General features: G+C 43.0%; 1 protein-coding gene across 2 annotated transcripts in view; it reads left to right on the top strand.

Annotated features, from left to right (window-relative positions):
- Positions 1-3,231: 3,231 nt before the first annotated feature.
- CPVL (carboxypeptidase vitellogenic like) overlaps positions 3,232-22,138 on the top strand; it is a 136,709-nt gene continuing 117,802 nt past the window's right edge. The window contains exon 1 of one of the 2 annotated variants that reach the window (XM_045564212.1): positions 3,232-3,361. Coding sequence is in view for 1 of the 2 variants with exons in the window: in XM_045564211.1 (XP_045420167.1) it covers positions 3,429-3,474 (46 nt within the window). In the remaining variant the exon portion in view is untranslated. The other variant, XM_045564211.1, reaches the window with a different exon arrangement.

Raw genomic sequence — 22,138 nt, 5'->3', positions numbered from 1 at the left:
ACCAGGGCTTAGCAAACCAGAACCTCCTGGAATATGTAGATGCAGAGAACACAAGGGCTTGGGGGAACCCTAAAATCATGTGGACTTATCAACCTGACGGTTTTAAGTCTTAGTTTTCAGAAAAGCCAAGACTCTGTTGGTTAAGCCTTCTTGGAGAACCAACCTCTTTGCAAATCCATTCGCTTGCCCACCTTTCAGCATTCTCAATACAGGAAAGGGGCTAAGGATATCTCTTGAAGCAGTGAGGTGGCTTTATTTACAAAATAAAAGTCTTTACAGAGGTAATCAAGCTAAAATGAGGTCATTAGGGTGAGCTCTAGCCCAGTATGATTGGTGTCCTTACAAAAGGGTGAAGTTGGGACACAGACACATACATACAGAGGGACAACACCATGAAAAGACACAAAGAGAATGCCCTATAAAGATGGAAGCAGAGACTGGACTTAACGCTGCCACAACCCAAGGAATGTCTGCGGCTACCAAAAGCTGGAAGAGCCAAGGAAGGATCCTGCCCTTACAGGTTTCAGAGGGAACTTGCTGGCACCTGAATTTCAGACTTGTAGGCTCTAGAACTGTGAGACAATACATTTCTATTGTTTCAGCCACCCAGTTACAGTAGCTCTGGCAAACTAATACCCCTATTCTACTGTTACATTCTGCCCTGTGTTGTTCTAGTCTATTCTCTTTCATTAAGAAAACTGATTTCCCATCTACTAATTGTGAATGACATCAGCCTCCAGAGGTCAGCATGCAAGCCCTTCCCAAGCTGGCTCCAGTGTAATTTCCTAACCTCCAAACACCTCCAGCAGCACGAGCTGATGGCATTCCCAGAACACATCAACACCAGCACACTTGCCTACTTGTTGCCTGTGCTGCTACTTTCCCCCTCAATGGCTATTCATTTCTTAACGTCCAGCTTCATGTCACCTCCTGTGGCAAGATTCCACTGGCTCTTCAGGCAGAGTCACTAGGTCCCTGTCCTCCATTCCCACCACGCTCTACTGGCCCCAATGATAGCACTTATCATATCATATCAGGAGATGAGTTTATGTGTCTCCTTCACCCAAACTGCAAGTTCCTTACAGAAGACTGTTTCTTTCCTTTTTTGCTTTTTAATCAAGCATCTAGCATAGAACCTGACGCACAACAAACTCAAATACAGGATGTCCCAAACATGTGAGTACAGTTTTAAGCTTTAATAAACTCATAAGTCTAAATGCTATAAACTTACAAAACTGTCCTTTGAGAGTTTACTTCTTTTGACTCTAAGTTTCAATTATTTTAATAAGTGCAACTGTCTCTTCTAGTCAATGTATGCCATGTTTTCACGCTGGGGAACAGAAACAAAAATGAAAATTAAAAAAATGTGTTACTCAACAGTCACAAAACTAAATAGTGTAAATTCATTTAAACTTGCAAATGATGTTTTTATAAGCTGCAGCATTTTTACCCCTGAAGTGATTAAAATGGCAGGAAGACTTCTGGGACACGCTATTTTTGAATAAGCATGCTAAAATGTGGTGCATTCTGTTTTACTATAAAATTCAGTTTGGTTTTTGTTTAAGTGGCTCCATTTTGGTCACCTGCTGGCTTCCTTGGCCAGTAGGTATCCTCGAACGTAGGCCTGAAAAGCCCTTGCCCAAGGCCCACACTTTAGAACACTTTAGAAAGTTCTCCCCTCTGGCTCCTACCTGGCTGCAGTCATCACAGTAAGGTGAGGAGTCCATGGGACTACATCCATTGTGCCCCTTACCTCCAAGTCCACACCTCCCCAAACTTTGTTCTGAGTGTCCAGGATCCCCAAATTCCCTCCCCCAATGGGAAGAGAGGAGAGGGTTGCAGACCAGGGCCTTCCTGGAAACCAGTTCTCCTTGTTCCACCACATCACCCATGAGTTTGAATCTGACCTCTCATGTCACTATGAAAGTATTTGTCAAGGTAGGAAGGTAGAACTTAATGTACTTACTAATTTGTTAACTTAGTTTATAACGTGTACATATTTAGGTATCTGGTTTATGGGCTCTATTTGTACTCTTGTCCTGAGCCCTGCAAGTATTAAAGGTGGGCTGATCTTGGCCTTAAAGAAAAACTCTTTTCCCACCAACAAATATTTCTCCATACAGAGAGAAGTGGGTAGAAAGTACTTCCATACATAACACAGGACGGTGAATGATCGCTGGAGTCACTGGGCACATACTCCGAGCCAGATGATTTACATGTAGTTTTTCATTCAGTCTTTACAACCACCCAATGAAATAGGTACTTAGGAGAAAGTTGAGATTCAGTGACATGAAGTAATTTGTTTGTTCCAGGTCACAATGCTAGTGCTTCAGTTAGCCTTAGTTGCATAATAAAGTACCCCAAACTTAAAGTGGCTTAAAACAAGGAGGACTTTCCCCCTGATTGTTGGGTTGGAGGCTGCTTTGCTGCTGGCTTCCCTTGCTCGATTGCTCAGCTGCGTTCAGCTGGGCGTGGGCGGCCGAAAGGTTCCCCAGAGCCTTTCTCACTCATCTGGCAGTTGACGCTGTTGTGGCTGATAATGGTGACCTTCCTTTATTTCGTCCTATCTACTTGCCCTTGCAATCTCTTAGCTTTTTTTAGTCCTTGCTCCCCCTACCGTCTGGCTCAGTGCCCAGCACCTGGCGCTTGGTAATATTTAATAATACGCACTCGGGTCACTTGCCAGCGATGGGACCCTGGATGTATATAACCTCTTTAAGTCTCAGGTCCCCACTAGCAAAATGGGGATAATTATCCTACAGAACACATCGGGTTGCTGTAAGAGTCCAGGGCGACGATGCAGGGAGAGCACTTGGCACAATGTTGGCACTTGGCGTACACTCACTATTGGTGTGATTGGAATGTGGACGATCAGTGAATGAGCGTTGACTTTTTAAACAGCGGGAGTAAAACACCACTTGGTTTCCAAATGCAAACCCTGGGCTTGCAAGTACTAGAGTGGAGAAATAATTTCAAAATGCAGGGTTGAAAATCTAAGATAGAGATTTTAAAAAGTGAGAGAAAGACATTAAAGCAAAACAAAGGGACACACCAACCTGAGTTGCACGCAGCTGATCTTTTAATAATTTCTAAGATTCCACCCTGGGGCCGCTTGCTGCTTGCAGGATGGAAAGTGCTGACCGGGTGCGGCCAAGGTTCTGGGACCGGGAGGTGGGGACAAGCGTTTGGCCCTGGGATCTGGGTCATGTGAGCCCAGAGGAGCGCTTAAAAGCACGAGTTCTGCAGGGTCCTGGTGGCTGGGAGGGACTCCTTACTTCCGCCCGACTTGGGAACCGCCGCAGGGACTGGCTGACTTCATCCGCGCGCACCGCGCGGCGCATCGGAGCATCCACTGCGCAGCGTAAGTGTCGCCCGCCCCGCGTGAGTCGCGCTGCCGCAGCGGGAGGGGTCCTCGCTCTGTGTCCCGGATGCCAGCAGCGCAGGGCGGGTGGTCTCAGGAGCCCTCAGAACCGAGTGAGAGAAAGCACTGTGGGGTGATAGTGGGGTGGGGTGGTCTTGGCTCCAACTTTCAAGTTGGAATACTGGGGATGGCCTGGGGGCGCCCAGCCGAGTGTCGGGGGGAACACTGCTGAGAGTTCCCGGCACGACCTGAAGTGTTTGCACTCGGGGTTCCTCTAGTCCAGGACCCCCTCCAAGAAAGTGCGAAGCTGTGGGGTCTTCTATCACTCTTAGTGCGGGGAACGCGAGGGGAGGGTGGACGGGACACATCCCGGATGTTTGATATCGGGGTGCGGAAGAGGAAGAGAAGCGGAAAATGTCTTCCGTTTGAACTGCCCCAAGCAAGGAAACCTGGCTTGACTAAAGGAAGGAAAACACACCAGGAAAGGTATTATTATTTCTGGAATGTAGGATTAGGGGGAAACCAGGGACACAGGAGACGGGTGGAAGCCACTCCCTGGGAAGGGGATTCGGTCAGCTTGGTGTCATGGAGACAAAAAGGGCCGTGATGTATTTATGAATTCAAATCCCAGCTTTAGTCTTCGCTAGTTGGTGACCTCGTGCAAATTATTTAAGCCTACTAAGCCTCAGTCTCTCCATCTGAAAGATGGATATAATGACCAGTTTTTCTTTTAAAATACAGAATTGTTCTATGAGAAATAGGAATAACATATAGAAAATACTTACCTACGGCAGTGCTTGGCTTTTCAGTTAAAGGTAATTTTCCTTATGAGTTAGGAGTTATGATGAAGTCTATTGTGAAGACAGAGCAAGATAATGTTTAAAACTCTGGCTATATAAAGATTGTGGCTATCCATGACCCATGTGCAGTCACCTCTCGGTCCTCTCTCTACCTTTCCTGCAACCCCAGTGGGTCCTAGTGCAAGGATTTGGGAACCAGATAACTCTGCTGGGATCTTGGTTCTAGTACCCACCACTCCGGCGACATTAGGCATATTACTTTTCTCTGCAGCCTCAATTTTGGCATCAGTAAACAGGGAAGGAGGTGCTCAGTACTTGCCCTCCTGCCACCTTTTAAATGTACAACTAATTTTTCTTTTTTCTTTTCTTTCTTTCTTTCTTTTTTTTTTTTTGAGACAGAGTCTTTTTCTATCACCCTGGCTAGAGTGCAGTGGCATCATGATAGCGCACTGCAACCTCACACTCCTGGGCTCAAGTGATCCTCCTGCCTCAGCCTCCCCAGTGGCTGGGACTACAGGTGCACACCACCACGCCTGGCTAATTTTTCTGTTTTTTGTAGAGACAGGGTCTCGTTCTTGCTCAGTTGGTCTTGAACTCTTGGCCTCAAGCAATCCTCCCACCTCAGCCTCCCAGAGTGCTAGGATCCTTTTTTCTTTTTTTGATGTGGAATGAGTAGGAACAAAGATGTAAAGAGAATTTAAAAATCCAATGACAATGCATTTTATTGACTTGAAAAATAACTTATAAGAAAGTTGTTCAGGCCTGGCAAGGTGGCTCATGCCTGTAATCCTAACACTCTGGGAGGCTGAGGCGGGAAGATTGCTTGAGGCCAGAAGTTTGAGACCAGCCTGAGCAAGAGTGAGACCCCATTTCTACAGAAAACAGAAAAACTAGCCAGGCATGGTGGCGCACACCTGTAGTCCCAGCTACTCAGGAGGCTGAGGCAGGAGGATCGCTTGAGCCCAGGAGTTTAAGATTGCAGTGAGCTATGGTGATGCCATTGCACTCTAGCCAGGGTGACAGAGTGATACTCTGTCTCAAAAAATAAATAAATAAACAAAAAGAGAGAGAGAGAAAGTTGTTCAAAATAAGAATTGCTATACTTTTTGGAAAAGTACACAGCCCTGGGTTTGTTGGCATATGAAAGTCTGTACATTTGTCAAGACTTTTTAGATGTGTACCCCATGCTAGTTGAGGTACAGTGAAAACCCTTTATGATGTACTGTCAGTGTTCTTAGCAAGAAGCTGTTTTATTCGTCTTTTATAGGAGTTGATTGTTTGGGAGGGGCATAATTGGCTCTACAATTTATGTGAATCCAGCTTATAAACTGATTTCCAGTGGGATTCTACTAGGCTGATTTTATAGCCTGAGAAATAAGTAGGCTTTGACTGATAGTTTGAATGACTTAGAAGTGTGTTGAGAAAGTCTGCTGGGTTTACCAGTTCACTCTCCATGAAAAAATAAAAACAAGAAGCAGGCTGGGCATGGTGGCTCACGCCTGTAATCCTAGCACTCTGGGAGGCCAAGGCGGGTGGATCGTTTGAGCTCAGGAGTTCAAGACCAGCCTGAGCAAGAGTGAGACCCCGTCTCTACTAAACATAGAAAGAAATTATATGGACAACTAAAAATATATATAGAAAAAATTAGCCTGGCATGATGACACGTGCCTGTAGTCCCAGCTACTTGGGAGGCTGAGGCAGGAGGATCGTTTGAGCCCAGGTGTTTGAGGTTGCTGTGAGCTAAGCTGATGCCATGGCACTCTAGCCTGGGCAACAGAGTGAGACTCTGTCTCAAAAAAAAAAAAAAACAAGACGCAAACAGTATGACAGTATTTTTAAAATGAGTTTGTCTTTGTTTTGGGAAGCATATAGTTTCTTAGAGGAAAAACTTGAGTGTTGACTACCACCCTGGTATGCACAGAACTAAGACAGTCAGAGAGGAGAGGCTCAGCTATTGCCTGAGATAACATAATATACTCATTTATTAGCGTCCAGATACCCAAGGTAAATACGTAATGACCCATTTTAATAGGAAGTGTGGTTCATTTTAAAAAGCAAACATGATTATTTTAGTTTAACATTTCCAATGGTTTTATAATGTGGGGTTTTCATTAACTGAACTAAAAACATTTACAAGAACTTAAGTAGGAAGCCTCTCACAATTAGAAAGTTACCTCTAGAACAACGAATTGTTAATAACTATATTGACTTGGAAGAGTGGGAAGCTGGGCAAAAAGCTAAAAACTATACTTTCCTGGTCAAAATGAGGAATGGAGTTTGAATTTTAATGCTATATTTGCAAGTTCAATGGTTTAGGCCGTAGTAGACTCAGTTCACAAGGTGCTTTCTTTATAAAACCTAAGTTCCAAAGCATGTCTGAACTGAAACCAGAGTATTGAGATTTCTCTCCCATTGGAGATATTGTAAGTACAGCCTTGAACACAAAATCACATGCTTTTCTCTTATTGCTTTAACTCAGAACCTGAAGTGAAAAATGCCATGGAGGAGGAAGGGGGACGAGGACTGTGTCCTTAGAGCTATAAGCCTCACAAAGCAAATTCTTAGCATCTCACCTTTCCAGTACAGTTGGGACTTATCTCTTAACCTTTTCTCTGTAGTCTGATTCTAGTTAGTGGCTGTCTTTAAATTGCTTAGGGTTGTTTACTGGCCAAAATATCTATTTAGGCACCCTGGGGCTAGCCCTTCCTCCTTTCCTTTTTGGGATTCCATATGCCATTACTCATTTTCCAAAAAATACCTCTTGGCATGTCTTTTTGCACCTGTATAAGTCTCTGGGGAGGACGTAACCCAGCTCCTAAGCAATTCATTCCCTTGTTTATTTATTAACTTAACTAATGTATTTCTCAGTGTTTGATTATGAAAACGTTCGAACATTCAGAAAAGTTGACAGAATTTTGCAGTGTGTACCCCATGTAGATTCGTTCAACTGGTATTGATTAGTTCCTATGATTTGCCTGGAGCTGTGCTTAACAAAGCTATAAAAACTTAAAGGGCAGAGTAGAGTTGGGGAATAAGGAGGGTTTGGATTTGGCTGGAGAATAGGCTTAGAGTTCCTGAAGGGATCATGTGATTTTGGTCTGGAAAGTTATGTTGGGGTCACATTGTGGAGGACATTGATTTTCATGGCAGGAAGCTTATACCTTATCCTGGTTGCAACTGGGAACCACTGAAGTCATTTGAGGAGGGTAGTATCTTGTGTGTTAGAAAGCTCATTCCAGCGTCAGTATTAGGCTGAATTGGAGGGAAGAGGACCTGAAGTCTAAGAGATGTGTTAGGAGGCTTTGAAAATGCCCTGGGGCAAGGAAGAGTTGAACTGTGGATAGACAGGATTGCAGAGAGAGGAAAAAGGAAGAAGGATGGCACTTTATGGACGATCTGACATGGATACTTCTGGTTTTAAAGCTCAGACCTCTGCAGTGCTAGTGTGCTGCCATCAAAAATCATGAAGTCAGAGAAGGAGGAAATTTGTGGGGATGACAATTTCTCGTTAGACTCTGTGGGTTTGAGGGACTGCTTGGTTATCCATTTGGAGGTGTCAGCTGAGACTGGGGATATTGTCCTGAAACGCCCAACAGCAATATCAGGACTGAACAAACAAGGGGACAGGCAATTAATGTTGAAGGAGAATGTACAGAAGGAGAAATAGAAGGACAAGACTTTGAGGAAAATCTTAATATACGGAGTTCTTGGAACAGGTGTTCAATTATCAGTTACTATTTTAATGGCTGTTCTATCTACAGTTTTATTGTGGCTACAGCTGTCCTTAACAACTTACAGCAGTCACTAACTAAAAAGACATATCCACGCTAATGAAGTGGAGAAAGGCTCTCCTACTCCCATTATGGGGATAAGGTGAGAGGGGGGAAGGAAGAGAGAAAGTTACATAATTTTTATCTCAGACTCTTAGAGTACACAATGCTTTTTCCATGTAACCCATTTCCAAATAGGAAGCCAGGTAATTCAATGAATTTGTTTACCTTCTCACAAGGCAATGCCTACTTAATCTGGGAACCATGACAACCTGTCCTGATGGTGGCCCTATTTTCCAAACCAAACCTCAGCTGTGACACATATTCTGGATCCACAGTCACCAAGCCTTTATCTAAATATTTAACAACCAATATTCCCCCTTCCTTTCCACTTTAATACCTTAATACATGCTCCGTGTGCAGAATGGATAAATATTCAGCTCTGTAAACCCATCCTATTATAATTACCATTGGCAAAGTGAGGGAATTTGGAGTTATTTAGCGTCTGCACTGTTGCCAGGGACTGTTCCAAGGCCTCAAGAAGGTGAGGGCAGGGACTGTTTTTTGTCTCTCCATAGTACCTTACATAGGTTTATATATGTATTCATAGAATGTCCTGTATCCTTCCCTATCACAATGAGAGTAGTGTGATTCCACTCAGAATGCAAGTACTTTGTCTGAAGGCACAGAGATTCAAGTGGCAGAAGCCACATTTGAAGCTGTGAGTGCATACTTTGAATCCTTCATGCTATCCCCACTGGGCTGCACTGCCTTCCCAAATGCTGCTGACTGTATGCCAGGCACTGTGTTAGGCGTTTGCTCAGGTGGGTTCCTTACTGTGAACTTTGGTTGGGAGGATGGTCAGCAGGGAAGCAAAACACAAAATCGTACACTTGGTGATTACTGGTGGGATGTCTGCCCTCTGGTCTTGTCTTGTTTTTGCCCGACATCTTGAACTTTGCAGGAAGGACCAACCTTTCCCAGAGATGCCAACCCCAAAAGTTGATACAAAGGTCATGCAACCTTCATACTTCCCTGCATTTAACTACTGCCTCTTCAGGATCATACCTTCAATCCTCTGCTGATTTTTTTTAAGGATGAAGTGGAGAAAAACTCTAATTTTTGCTATTTGTTTGTCTGTTTTACTCCATCAATCTTCTGTCTTCTACACTGTCCCACTTGTGTGCACATCGAAGGTCACTTTTTGCTTTTTCCTTATTTTCCTTCTATTATGAGTCTTTGGAGAGAGGGTGGGAATAGGATACAGGGCCTACAGTGAGATTACCCCAGTGGATGCTGGTAACCCTAAGAATTGTGCTCTTTTTACTCAGTGCTTTGTCCTGAAGTCAGAAGTATCCAGTTGCACAATGATCAGTAGGATTTGTGTTGTGCGTGGGGTGATTATCCAATGAGAACTTTAATAAATGTATATTTAATAAGCGCAGCAAAACCTGGAGTTACTGGTCTTCATGCACGTCTCTCTCCTTTTCTAGAATGAGGGCTCTTTGAAGGCAGGTACTGTTCCTTTTCCATCTTTGACTCTCCCACAAGTTTTAGCAAAATGTCTCACCCATTAGTGTATGCCTAGAAAATCTCTGTTAAAGGAGAGAAAACTATTTGTGTGGAAAAGAATGTGGAACATCCTGTACATTTGAACGGTCCAGAAACGTGACAGTTTAGTGCTGAAGGGTAAATAGGTTGCGGGGAAAGGCCTGGCTAGGGAAAAGCCCAACAGCTGCTCAGTTGAGCAGCAAGAAATGCAGAAACTTAAATAAAGAGAAGCCATTCTGAAGCATGTATGGACCTTATGATAAAAGAGTTTATATTTGAAACAAGGGAAAAATGGCAGCCGTAGCTAACTCTGAAAATGAGAAATGTTCCTGCCTGGGTTACTTGATGGAGAATCTTATTAGCAATCAGCAAGTCAACTGGAAATAATTTGTTTTCTTTTCTTTTCTTCCTCCCCTAAGTACTGGCATGTTTGTAGAATTCACTTGGCTTGCAGGAGAATGAACCTCCTGTGCTTCTGGGACACGGGGTCTTTCTGAGCTGGCAGACTGCATGCTCACTGTGAAGCCAAGACTCTTTCTACTGATCACTGTACATGTGCACCTGAACTTAGGTGTCTGCAAAATCTGAGATTTTTGTTGCAGAGAAAACTTGCTGGAAGCCACTGATTTAGAATTTGTCGATAGGGTTGATACCATGTTTTTTTAAATCTATTCCCCCAAAACATGTAATTGAACCAGTTTTGTAGCATAGACCAAAAAATATATATATATGGGTTACCAGATGGTTCAGGGCACCCAGAGCTGGTCTGAAAGTCCTCTCATCAAGGCAGCCTGCTTGGGTCATCACCATGATTCAAAGCCTGCCGTAGCTTTATTCCAATTCTGTTGGCTGCTTTTTTAGAATCCTAGAAATCCCAAGCTGGGAGTGATGTTGAGAATTATATAGTCCATCTAATACCCAGAATTTACAAATGAAGGAACTGAAGTCCAGGGGAAGAAGTGAACTGACTTACCCAAGGATACACCTGCTGACAAAATAAAGGCTAGAACCTCATAAATGCGGAAGTTGTGGCAGAGGCTTTCCTGCTTGTCTCAGAATAATATGGGAGCCCTCAGCCATCCCTTATGGTCTGGCTTTATTGTTTCTTCTATCTATATTTTATGGCATCCTAATGTTTCTACCTTTTCTCAGTACACCTTTCTAGTGGGATGTTGAAGCTCACTGACCAAAGATCACTGGAAATAGATTTGTAATGACACAAAGTTAGTTTTCTTAGCTTACCTGCAGCAAAGGAGGACATGTACCCAAGGGATTGAGGAGGTAGGAAGAGGTCTCTGAAAAGTCTGGCCTCTTGCAGAGTGAGTCAAAGGAGGGTTCAGGGGAGAGAGGACCCACTGGACTGGCTGCTGCCAACTGGCCGTAGTAATCTTTCCAAAATGTAAAGCCCTTGAGCAGTTCCTGGTCACTAGAGGATGAAGATAAAGACTCCCAGCATAACCGCGAAACTCCATGGCCAGCTCTCTCTACTGACTTCTCTAGACTGCGTCCTCTTTCTCCACTTCCTACTTATGCTCATATCCTGCCTCTGTATTGGTTATCTACTGCTGTGTAATGCATTTTTAAATGGTATAAGTTTCATGACCTCCCTGAATAGGAGCTACAACAGCAAATGAGTATAGAGAGATGCATGTGACTAGGAGTTAAGGTCAGGGTTGGAAATTAGTTTGGAGATTTGCAATAGCCCAGGCAAGTGATGCTGAGGAACTGGATTAGGCCATGGGATTAGGGTTAGAAAGGGGAGGGTGGGTTTGAAACACATCTGGGAGATTCAGTTGGCAATGGATTGGCTGTGGGAAGGCAGCAAGAGGGAGATAGATAAGTCAAGGAAAAATCCTGGGTTTTCAGCTTCAATCTGTGAGTGGATGGCAGTATTTCCAACCAAGACAGAAAATAGAGAAGTAAGTTTAGGGAAGAAGATAATAAGTTTAGTTTTTGAGTTCTTCTTAACTACTTTTGATTGTTGTCAACATAATACATATATATAGGTGAAAAGCCAAGTAATATTATAATTCTCACAATAGAAAATTTCAGTTCACTTCTCTGCCCCTTCCATCTTTCCCTTATCTCTGAGACCCTCTGCCCTACTTTTACCTCTTTCTTCTAGCATTTGTTTTCCAAATTTCTAAGTAATCTGCCTACTTGTTGATTTATTGGTTTTAGAGTCATACGTTTTATTTGAGGTATTTTCTATTGACTTCTTTTTCAACAATGTTAGAATTTAGCCCTTTAATGTAACTTATCACCCAACTTTCCTAGCCTACATCCCATTCAAACGGTAACAAAATTTTCTTTTTTGCTGAATCAATATCTGATGTTTATCTTGTTATGCAAATTTGCTCACTGCTGAGCCAAATAGGTATGCTATAAAATTGCATTCCCTTTCTTATACAGCTTCATTGTCCTTCAATGGGTCAAAAAATGCCTCTTCTTGGATTATCCCATTTTCTCTGTCACTGTGAGGACATCTATCCAAACTTGCTGACAGAACTGTAATATTCTTATTGATATGATTTTTCACAAAAACTCACGCAGTAGTCAGTTAAAGTTGCTTCCTTTTTTTTTTTTTTTTTTTGAGACAGAGTCTTGCTCTTTTGCCCTGGCTAGAGTGCTGAGGCTTCAGCCTAGCTCACAGCAACCTCAAACTCCAGGGCTCAAGCAATCCTTCTGCCTCAGCCTCCCGAGTAGCTGGGACTACAGGCATACACCACCATGCCCGGCTAATTGTTTTTTCTATATATATTTTTAGCTGTCCAGATCATTTCTTTCTATTTTTAGTAGAGACGGGGTCTCGCTCTTGCTCAGGCTGGTCTTGAACTCCTGAGCTCAAGCAATCCGCCTGCCTCGGCCTCCCAGAGTGCTAGGATTACAGGCGTGAGCCACTGCACCCGGCCTTGGTTTTTTTTTTGTTTGTTTGTTTTAGAGATGGGGTTTTGCTCTGTTGCCCAGGTGGAGTGCAGTGGTGTGATCGTAGATCACTGCAGCCTTGAACTCCTGGGCTTGAGCAATCCTCCCGCCTGAGCCTTCCAAGTACCTGAGATTACAGGCACAAGCCACTGCACCTGACTATATTTCTTTCTTGAGAACTTTTCACGTGGACCTCTCTGTCTTCCTGCTCCAGTCTGCAAGGATGGCTCTTTAGGCATAGATATCATTCTGCCACTTAATGTCTCCTCTCTCCTGTGCTATTAATAGCTCCCATTACTGGCATTCCATGTCTTCCTCTTTTTTGATTTATTTCCTTGTTTTGGTGGGCCACATCCATCAGTAGATTTCCGAGAAGTGGTTTATGAGAATCAATTTTTAAAATCTTAGATACTTCTGAATATTTATTTAATTTATCCTCACATTTGATTAATACTTTGGCTGGGTATACAATTCTAGTTTGAAAACCATTTCTCCCAGAATTCTGAAGGGATTTTTTTTTCCCCCAGTATCTTTTAGCTGCTGGTGCTACTATTGAAAAGTCCAATGCCATTTCGGTTCTTGATTCTTTTTCTGTGATTTCTCTCTCTCTCTCTCTGGAAAGTTTATGAGAGTCACTTTATTTCTGGAATCTGTTCCTTGTGTATTCATTTCTTGACCTGGGAACTTGGTGGGCCCTTTAAATTGGAAAATCACGTCTATACTTTTGCTACATGCTATTGTACTATTTCTTTAATAATTTCCCCTCCTGAATTTTATCTACCTTTTTTTCACGGAACTCCCTTTAGTCAGATACTGGTCTTCTGGAACCAATCTACTTATTTTCTTTTTTTCTCCTATTTTTAAAGTTCTTTTCTCTTTCAGTTATATTTTCTGTGCAATTTCTGTGACTTTATTGCCCTGTCCTTTTATCAAATTGTTAAAATTTCTATTATCACATGTTAATTTTCAGAAGTGTGTTCTTGTTCCTTTTTTTTTTTTTTTGTTCCCTTTAAAAACAGCAATCTGTTGTGGAATGAATGCAATATCTTCTCTCCTTAAAGATATTTTTTGTTTTTGAAGGGTTATTCTGCTCCATACATTGCTACCTTTTCTGAGTTTTTATGTTCATTTCATGTCTTTTGGATTTTCTACCAAGTTGGAGGCTTTCCTCAAATGTCCAGTGGTGCATTGCAGTCGACTTATAGATTAAGTATGAGAAACTAAATTGCTGGTTGGACACTCCATTGTGTTGAAGGGACATCAGTTCACCGTCTCCCTGGAGTTGATTGGTGGGGTCTGAGACATTTCATCAGAGGACCCCACATGTCAACATGTGTAGGTTCTTTCTCTAAGAGGATTCAGTCATTGCTAGAAGAATCCTTCAGTCTCCTGTGAAGGATGAAGAGTGGAGGTGTATTGTCCTTGCTGCCAATTTTCATATCAAAGAGCGTTCAAGTGGCTGGGCTATGTCAGTGTGTAAACTTTCTTTCAGTTTCCAGTAGGTACCTCTTCCTCTGCTTTCACTGCTTCTTATATTTTCAAGTCTAGAGTGCCTCTGCTTAAATTTTCCAAATATGTTTTCTGCTGTCCTCTGTTAGGGGGCGGGGCGGGGGCAGGGTGGGGTGAAGAAGGGGCCGGGGAATCTGAGGATCTACATGCTGTTGTAGACTCTCACCAATCCCTCTGTTTTTAGCCCATGCTTCCCTTTTGCCGTATGCAGTGTCCAGTACTTGGCATTTTTTTAGGCTTCCTGCAGTTCTGTATTGTGAATTAGCTTGTTTCTCATTTATATTCTGCTGTCATTCTCTGCAAACTGTTCACTTTCCATCCAACAACAACAACAAAAATTTGATCTGCCTCATTTGCTGTTGTCTCTCCTATTTTCTTGGGCCATGGAACTTATATGTTAAAAAAAAATGTCTTTACTCTCGTTTTAGAGAGGTTTCATGAGGGAACAGAAATAAACAAATTCTGTTCAATTCACCGTGTTTCAGCGGAAGGATTAAGTTCCACTGTGACATGTTGAGTTTAATACACCCATGGGACATGAGGTGAAAATGTTCAGCGGGCAGTTGGAGAGATGGGCCTGAAGCTTTTGAGAAGAGCTATCAGTCCAAGTGTCAGCAGAAAGTGCTAGTTAGAATGATGAGACCACACTGCAGAGCATGTGGAAGTGTGATAAGCTGTGGACCAAGGAGAGGTAGAATCCTGGGAAACCCAACATTTAAGGGGGAGGTGTAGGAAAAGGGAATTATCTATGTAGGAGAAAATTCTAGAAGATCCATGCAAATACGAATGACAGAAGAATTTCCAGGCATTGATAAATTTACAAAAGGGATAATGACAATGTGTCAGGCAAGTCAGTAAAGATAAAGACAAATTTTCCTTTTGAATTTGAAAATATGGAGATTACTGATTTTAGCAAAATGGACAGAAGTCAGAATCCAGCAAGTAAGACAGTGAAGACTGTATTTTTGTTTTCACAAACTGCTGACAGAAGCAATGGAAGAGGGTGTTTCAGTGGCTTAAGAACCAGAAGAACCAGTCTGTGGGCTTTTTCTGTTGTCTCCATCTTGGATACTATGCATGACTGATTTTAAAATACTTGATGAGGTGATGCAGTAACTTTGTTGACCTTTGATTAGCTCTGGGAAGACATTTTGGTTGGTTTGATTTTAGAGATCATTTCTCATGCCCGGTTCTCGCTTACCTTCCCAGGGCTGTTGTGGGGAAGTCAGACTGTTTGGGACTTTAAATTCTTGATGTGGTGGATGAAGCTGATATTATTAACCATGCCCATCTTCAATTGCATATGTGATGAAATGTTTGCAGGATAATAGAGACAGTGGAGAATAGTGGTTACATTTAGAATAAAGCCTAAGTTCATTCTATTGAGATCTCTGAGGGACTCTGAAACACAGTACCTCTTCTTCCTTTCCTGAGTTCTGAAGAACTTGGGAAATAAGACAAAAGAGCAAGGCAGGTGGAGAGCAAAATATCACCTTTACTCCTGAGAGAGGCTAGGTTGGAATGGAGCTTTTACTTTTGGGCAAATGGGCTTCCCACGACTGAAGCCCAGCGTTGAGTGGACTTGCCCAGCAATTCACAGGTCCACATAGGGTGAGGAGAGAAGAACACCCCTCCATATGGGGACAGGAAATGTGGTGAGGCACAAGTGACCAGTTTACCCAAAGGTACCCATCAGGTGAATTTTCCTGCCTTCATCTCCAGCCCCTACCAGAGGGTTACACTGTTGGACCCCGAGACATTGATGGAGGCATCTGGAGCTGGGGGGAAGGAAGCCCCTAAGCCACATGGTGGCTTTCAACACCCTGCATGATCAGACACCTGATCCCACCATGTACCACTTGACCATCACTGCTGGACTCCAGCCACACTGGCTTCTGTCTTCCTTGTCTCCTGTCAAAGGTTTCTGCAGTCACTCTTCTTGCTCCTGGAACTCCTTCTTCCCAGGTAGTCACATGGAACTCTCTCCTGTCCTTCAGATCTGCTCAGATGTCACCTTCTCAGACCCCTTACTGGCTATCTCGTTTACCCTGCTTTTCTTTTCTTAATAGCTCTCATTTCTCTCTCTTCCTCATTAGAAGGTAAACTTCATGAGGGTAGGCATTGTATCTTTTGTTCCTGTGCCTAGACTGAAGACTGGCACACAGTAGGAGCTAAGAATGTATTAATATTCATTCAGTGACTGAGGACATGGTCCAGCCAACTTGGAGTCTGTCTCAGTGCAGCTCCTGACTGGAGAATCATCACTTGGCAAGGGGTGCAGTCAGCATGGGCATCTATTGAAGAGCTGCAGCCCTTTCAGGAGTGATGGTGAGGGTCAAGCCAGGCACGGTGGCTCATGCCTGTAACCCTAGCACTCCAGAAGGTCAAGGTGGGAGTATTGCTTGAGGTCAGGAGTTCAAGACCAGCCTGAGCAAGAGCAAGACCCCATCTCTACAAAAAATAGACAAATTAGCCAGGCATGGTGGTATGTACCTGTAGTCCCAGCTACTTGGAAGGCTGAGATGGGAGGCTCCCTTGAGCCCAGGAGTTTGAAGTTGCTGTGAGCTATGATGACGCCATTGCACTCTAGCCAGGGTGACAGAGTGAGACCTTGTCTTGAGAAAAGAAAAAAAAAAGTGATGGTGAAGGTCAAATGAGACGACTATAGAAAAGAGCTGAGGAAAGTACTAGAATAATAAGAAAGTATTATACAGTGGTTGCTACTACTAATACTAGTAGCTCTTTTAGAATCAAAGAGATGTTTCTTGTCACCTCAGGGAGTGACAGTTGAGCTGATGACATTGCAGAATTTACTGGGCTCACCCTCATATAAATTGTTCTCATCCATTGTTCCCAGTCTTACCTTTGCCACATTGTTATCCTAATTTTTTAAAATTTGAAAAATTTACTTATTATAGGCGATAAAAAAGAGGATGGTTCTAAAAAGCAAAAATAATTAAAAATTTCTTAGTGGAAGGCACTGCCTTTGCCCTGAGACTTTAAAGTCCTGAAGGATAGAGAGCTTCACCTACCCCCAAAAAGTTATTTTCAAAACTGAAGGAGTGTACTAGAAATCCATTATGAAGCAGTCTCTGGACCTGCAATTTTCACTTCTTTGCAGATAAGCATGCCTTTAAATCACTTACAATTTCAGTACTTATAAATCCTGCAAATAGTCAGCCAGAATAATACAGTTTACTCGAATTCTGTTTTCATCAAAAGTTTGTTTTTTTTTTTAATTTCAGCTTATTATAGGGGTACAAAAGCTCAGGTTATATATATTGCCCATGTCCCGCCCATCCCCCTGAGTCAGAGCCTCAAGCGTGTCCATTCCCCAGACAGTGCGCCTGGCACTCACCATGTAGTCATACCTCCATCCCCTCCCCCCCCACCTCCCTGAGTCAGCACCTTCAAGCATGACCATTCCCCAGACGGTGTGCAACGCACTCATCATGTAGGCATACACCCATCCCCTCACCCCACCCCCCCCGCCTCAGTCTGATATCCAGTTGGTATCATTCCCCAATGTGCATTTAGGTGATAATCAGGGAAACCAATTTTCTGGTGAGTACATGTGATGCTTGTTTTTCCATTCTTGAGATACTTCACTTAATATAATGGGTTCCAACTCTCTCCAGGAAAACCAAAGAGATGTCATATCACCGTTATTTCTTATAGCTGAGTAATACTCCATGGTATACATATACCACAATTTACTAATCCATTCATGAATTGATGGGCATTTGGGTTGTTTATTGAGGCAGATTTTGTTATATTATGTAATTTGTATAGTGGTATACACAAAGTATATGGACTTTGGAATCATCTAGATGTGGCTTCAAATTCCTGCTTTACTACTTAATGGCTGAGGGGCTTGAGAAACTTACTTAACCTGGGATTTAGTTTACTCATCTGGATGTGTGTCATACGAAGCTCTGGCCTTAGGCCTTATCTAAGAATAGTGTCCAGTCAAAGAAACACGTGCTGTCCATTAGTGAAAGGCTCTAAGATGCTCTGTAACAAGAAGCCCATTTAATTTTATTTAACACAGAATTTCCCAAACATTTTTCCTTATAAAATCTATTAATATCTTGCTGAACTAGTATTCCATAAAGGACCCTGTCAACAACGCTGGTTTACAATAATGCCAGGCATATTTTACATAGGAAACCAATTTAGCTTCCCTTTTCTGTTTTATTATTGGTCACTCAGAGTTTTCTCTTGAAAGCCTACCAGGCAGCTGAAAGCAGAACTCTTGGGCTGCCAAACCTTCACACCCTCCATCCCAACTCCTTCTGTCGTCTTCCCAACCTCCCGTCATGGTCCTGCCAGTCATGTATTAGCTTCTTGGGGAAGGCATGACAAAATACCACAATCTTTAAAACAGAAACTTACTGTCTCCTAGTTCTGGAGGCTATAAGTCCAAGGTCAACACATCAGCAGGGCCACGCTCCCTCTGAAGCCTATGGAGTAGGCTCCTTCCTCACCCCTGCTAGCTTTTGGTGTTTGCCCATAATCCTTCTGCTCCCTGGCTGGTAGAGACATCACTTCAGTCTCTGCCTCTGTTGTCCCACGGCCATCTTCTCTCTCAGTGTCTCTGTCTTTCCGTGGCCTTTTCTCTGTATTTCCCTCCTCTTTTTTTTTTTTTTTTTTTTGAGACAGGGTCTTGCTCTGTCACCCTGGGTAGAGGGGTAGAGTGCAGTGGCATCATCATAGCTCACTGCAACCTCACACTCCTGGGCTCAAGCTATCCTCCTGCCTCAGCCTCCTGAGTAGCTGGGACTACAGGTGCACACTACGGTGCCCGGCTAATCCCCTCCTCTTCTTATAAGGATGTGAGTTATATTGGATTAAAGCCCCACCCTACTCCAGTATGACCTTATCCTAACTTAACTGATAACATCTGCAAAGACGCTATTTCCAAATAAGGTTGTATTCTAAGGTACTGGGAGTTAGAGCTTCAATATGTCTTTTTGGGGGACACAGTTCAACCCATAACAATCCATGCAGTCATGCAGAGCACATAACTTAGGCGTCATCCTTGTTTACTCTTCCCTTTCCCTCAGCCGTTAGATCTGGTTCATTGGCAAATACTGGAGTATCTACTTTCAGAATGTGGCTGACCATTTCTCATCACCTCCAGCGCTGCTCCCTGATCTCTCTGTGGAGTATGGCATCGGCCTCCTTATTGGTGTCCTGGTTCCATCCTTATTCTCCTAAAGTCTACTGGCCACATAGCAACCTGAGTGATCACATCACCATGTAAATCAGGCGATATTACTCCCTTGCTTAAACCATTTCAGTGCTGTCCCATTATAATTAGAATAAAATGCTAATACATGTGAAGACAGGTAAGTCTCTCTGTGTTCCGTCCTATCCATCTCACCAGCCTCATCGTGTGCCACTCTGTCCTCCATCCACTGTGCTCCCACCAGCCAACAGTAAGCAGCACACTGCTTTGCACCTCAGGGCATTTGCACTGTTCCCGCAAGGCTGGCTTCTTCTCATTCTCAGCTCATCTACCCAGAGATGTGTTTCCTGAACACTGTTAGCCCAAACACTTGACCACCCCCATCTGGCAGAGACCAGAGAGTGTTCTCACTAGTTAATCATAAAGCAAAGCTCTCAGTACACAAAAGGAGACACACGAGAAAGAGGTAGCTGTCCCTGGGAGGGAAAGGATCAGTAACTGTTGGATAACCCCAAACCAAATTTACACGAGTCGCAATCCAAACACATGATTTTCTCCTGCAAATCTGAATTTGGAATGGAAAGGAAATTCTTACCTTCTACTCTCTACTGACACTAGAGGCAGAGATTCGGCAGAAGTGAGCTTGGGAAAACTTCTTAACCTTTTGCCAGCTTCTTGTCAGTTGTCCCATGTTCTGGAGCTGGTGGGGTGTGTCAGCTACCCATGTTGGCTGCCAGAAACTGTAGGGGAGAAAAGGAATATCTTTTCCTCATCTAACACAGGTTCATGGCTGAGATCCCTATAACAACAACAACAAAAACCTGATTTTTATTTATTTATTTTTTTTTGAGACAGAGTCTCACTTTGTTGCCCAGGCTAGAGTGAGTGCCGTGGCGTCAGCCTAGCTCACAGCAACCTCAGACTCCTGGGCTTAAAGGATCCTACTGCCTCAGCCTCCCAAGTAGCTGGGACTACAGGCATGCGCCACCATGCCTGGCTAATTTTTTCTATATAGATGTTTAGTTGGCCATATTATATCTTTCTATTTTTAGTAGAGACGGGATCTCGGTCTTGCTCAGGCTGGTCTCGAACTCCTGACCTCGAGCGATCCACCCGCCTCGGCCTCCCAGAGTGCTAGGATTACAGGCGTGAGCCACCGCGCCCGGCCCAAAAACCTGATTAACAAGAAAAAAGCATTAAAAATTATTTAATATAAGTGACATAGAAACCTTCAGAAATGAAGATGCAAAGACCCAGGGAAAACTGTATATTTTAGGGACAGTTGTGCAAAAGCAGGACTGGAGGGCAAAAGAGTACGATGCAATGGCAATAAATAAGCAAGGCCTGCTTGTTCGGATTCTTTTCAGTCTCTGTGTGACATTCCTTCTCTCTGGGTATAGGGCAGGACCCCTCCCTCTGCAGTGAGGGGCTTATGACCTACTTTCAGGAGCAGTAAGTCAGAGAATTATTTTATGGCCAGCTCTCAGGAGAAAAAGGCGGGAAAAGGTCACAGAGTGGCCTTCCTGCTTCTGCTGTTTTCTCAATTTTCTTCAGCTTAAAATACTCAGTATGCCAAGGTGCTGTGTTTTGAGGTATCATGTTCTGAGCCCTGATACCCCAGTTCCCTGCTTTACCACCTACTAGCTGTGTGGATCTGAGCCAGTAACTTAAAGTCTCTGAGGGTCAGTATCTCCTCTATGAAATGGGAGCATAATAGTAACTACCTGGTAAGGCTTAGAAATAAAAAATATAAAGCAATTAGCACAGTTTCTTGTGCAGACGAAGCGTTCAGTATCTCGTAGCTATTACTGGTGTCATTATTGTGATGATGCTTTTGATCATGGGGAAACTGTTAGTAACGTTTTAGGACATGTCTCCATGTTACTTTCCACTCCTACCCCCAACTCAAATTTTCCTTCTGGTTGGAGTGAGATTTCAAGGGACAAACTCCTTACTATAGTGTCAGATAATATTATTTTCTTCTTTTCCTGATTCTCCTAATTTCCCACCTGCCATATACCTCTAGTTTGTCTCTCTCTTCTGCGAGTCAAAGGATGTGGTGGCAGAGATAGGGACAACTAATTCATCAGAGAAACTAGACAAGACCGTTGTATGCCAGAGGGGCGGCCTGTGCGAAGGAGATAGGCGTGTAACTCTCGGTGGCACTTCTGCAAAAGGTTGCCCTTTACTTTGTGTGGCATGTACTGTGTCCTCTCTGGGGAAAGAGTGCTTCAAATATCAATTTTAGAAATTAAAATGCTATCTTAAGGAATATGAATAGTGGATCTCTCAAAATAAAGGTTTTATTTTACCATTTCAAATTTTTGGGCATGGAAATCCTTTAGTGAAATAGATTTGAGTTTTTTGTTGGTATTTAATTCAGGGTTGCACAATAGCTCTTTATGGCAGGATTCAAATGCTTAGGATCCGCTTGAATAATCTTGAAATGCAACTGAATCTTTTTAAGTGGCAGAACCTTTCTTTTATTTCTCATACCTTTCTTTTATTTATTACAGCTTTCATGGAAGTGTCTATTACTAGTTGGCCTGGTTTTTGTAATATTTTTATTATGTTGGAAGTTATAAAGCTACTTAAATATGTGAAGGAAATCAAAGTAACTATTTAAACTGCAGCTATAATGGTTATTACTTGATTGAAGGGGAGAAGGTAAGGCTGGTTTAAATGTCTGTTCTTTGTTTCTTTGTCCTCATTCTGGAGTTTTTGTTTTTGATTCTTTTCTTTTTTTCGTAGAACACCCACCTACCAGTGGCATTTTCAGGTTTCTCGAGGACTTGCATATCTAGGTATGGTTCTAGTTGCTTCCACACATAGAGGACCACTAGGCAGGATTTTCCCTTTTTGTCTCTTCTGTTGATCATTTCGATTGGAATTGGAGGGTGAGCTGATGGAAAGTAGTGTCTAGCTCATTTTGAAAATGATGAAGCTAATATGTGCAGGTAAATGTTTAACAACTGGCTACCTGGGGAGGAAGTCCTGAACCGTGCGTGGTGTTTGCTGATTCCTGTGGTAT

The sequence above is a fragment of the Lemur catta genome, chromosome 11, assembly GCF_020740605.2.
Source record: "Lemur catta isolate mLemCat1 chromosome 11, mLemCat1.pri, whole genome shotgun sequence".
NCBI lineage: Eukaryota > Metazoa > Chordata > Mammalia > Primates > Lemuridae > Lemur > Lemur catta.
The sequence above is the reverse complement of the archived record's forward strand: the minus strand, read 5'-3'. Positions and strand labels throughout refer to the sequence as shown.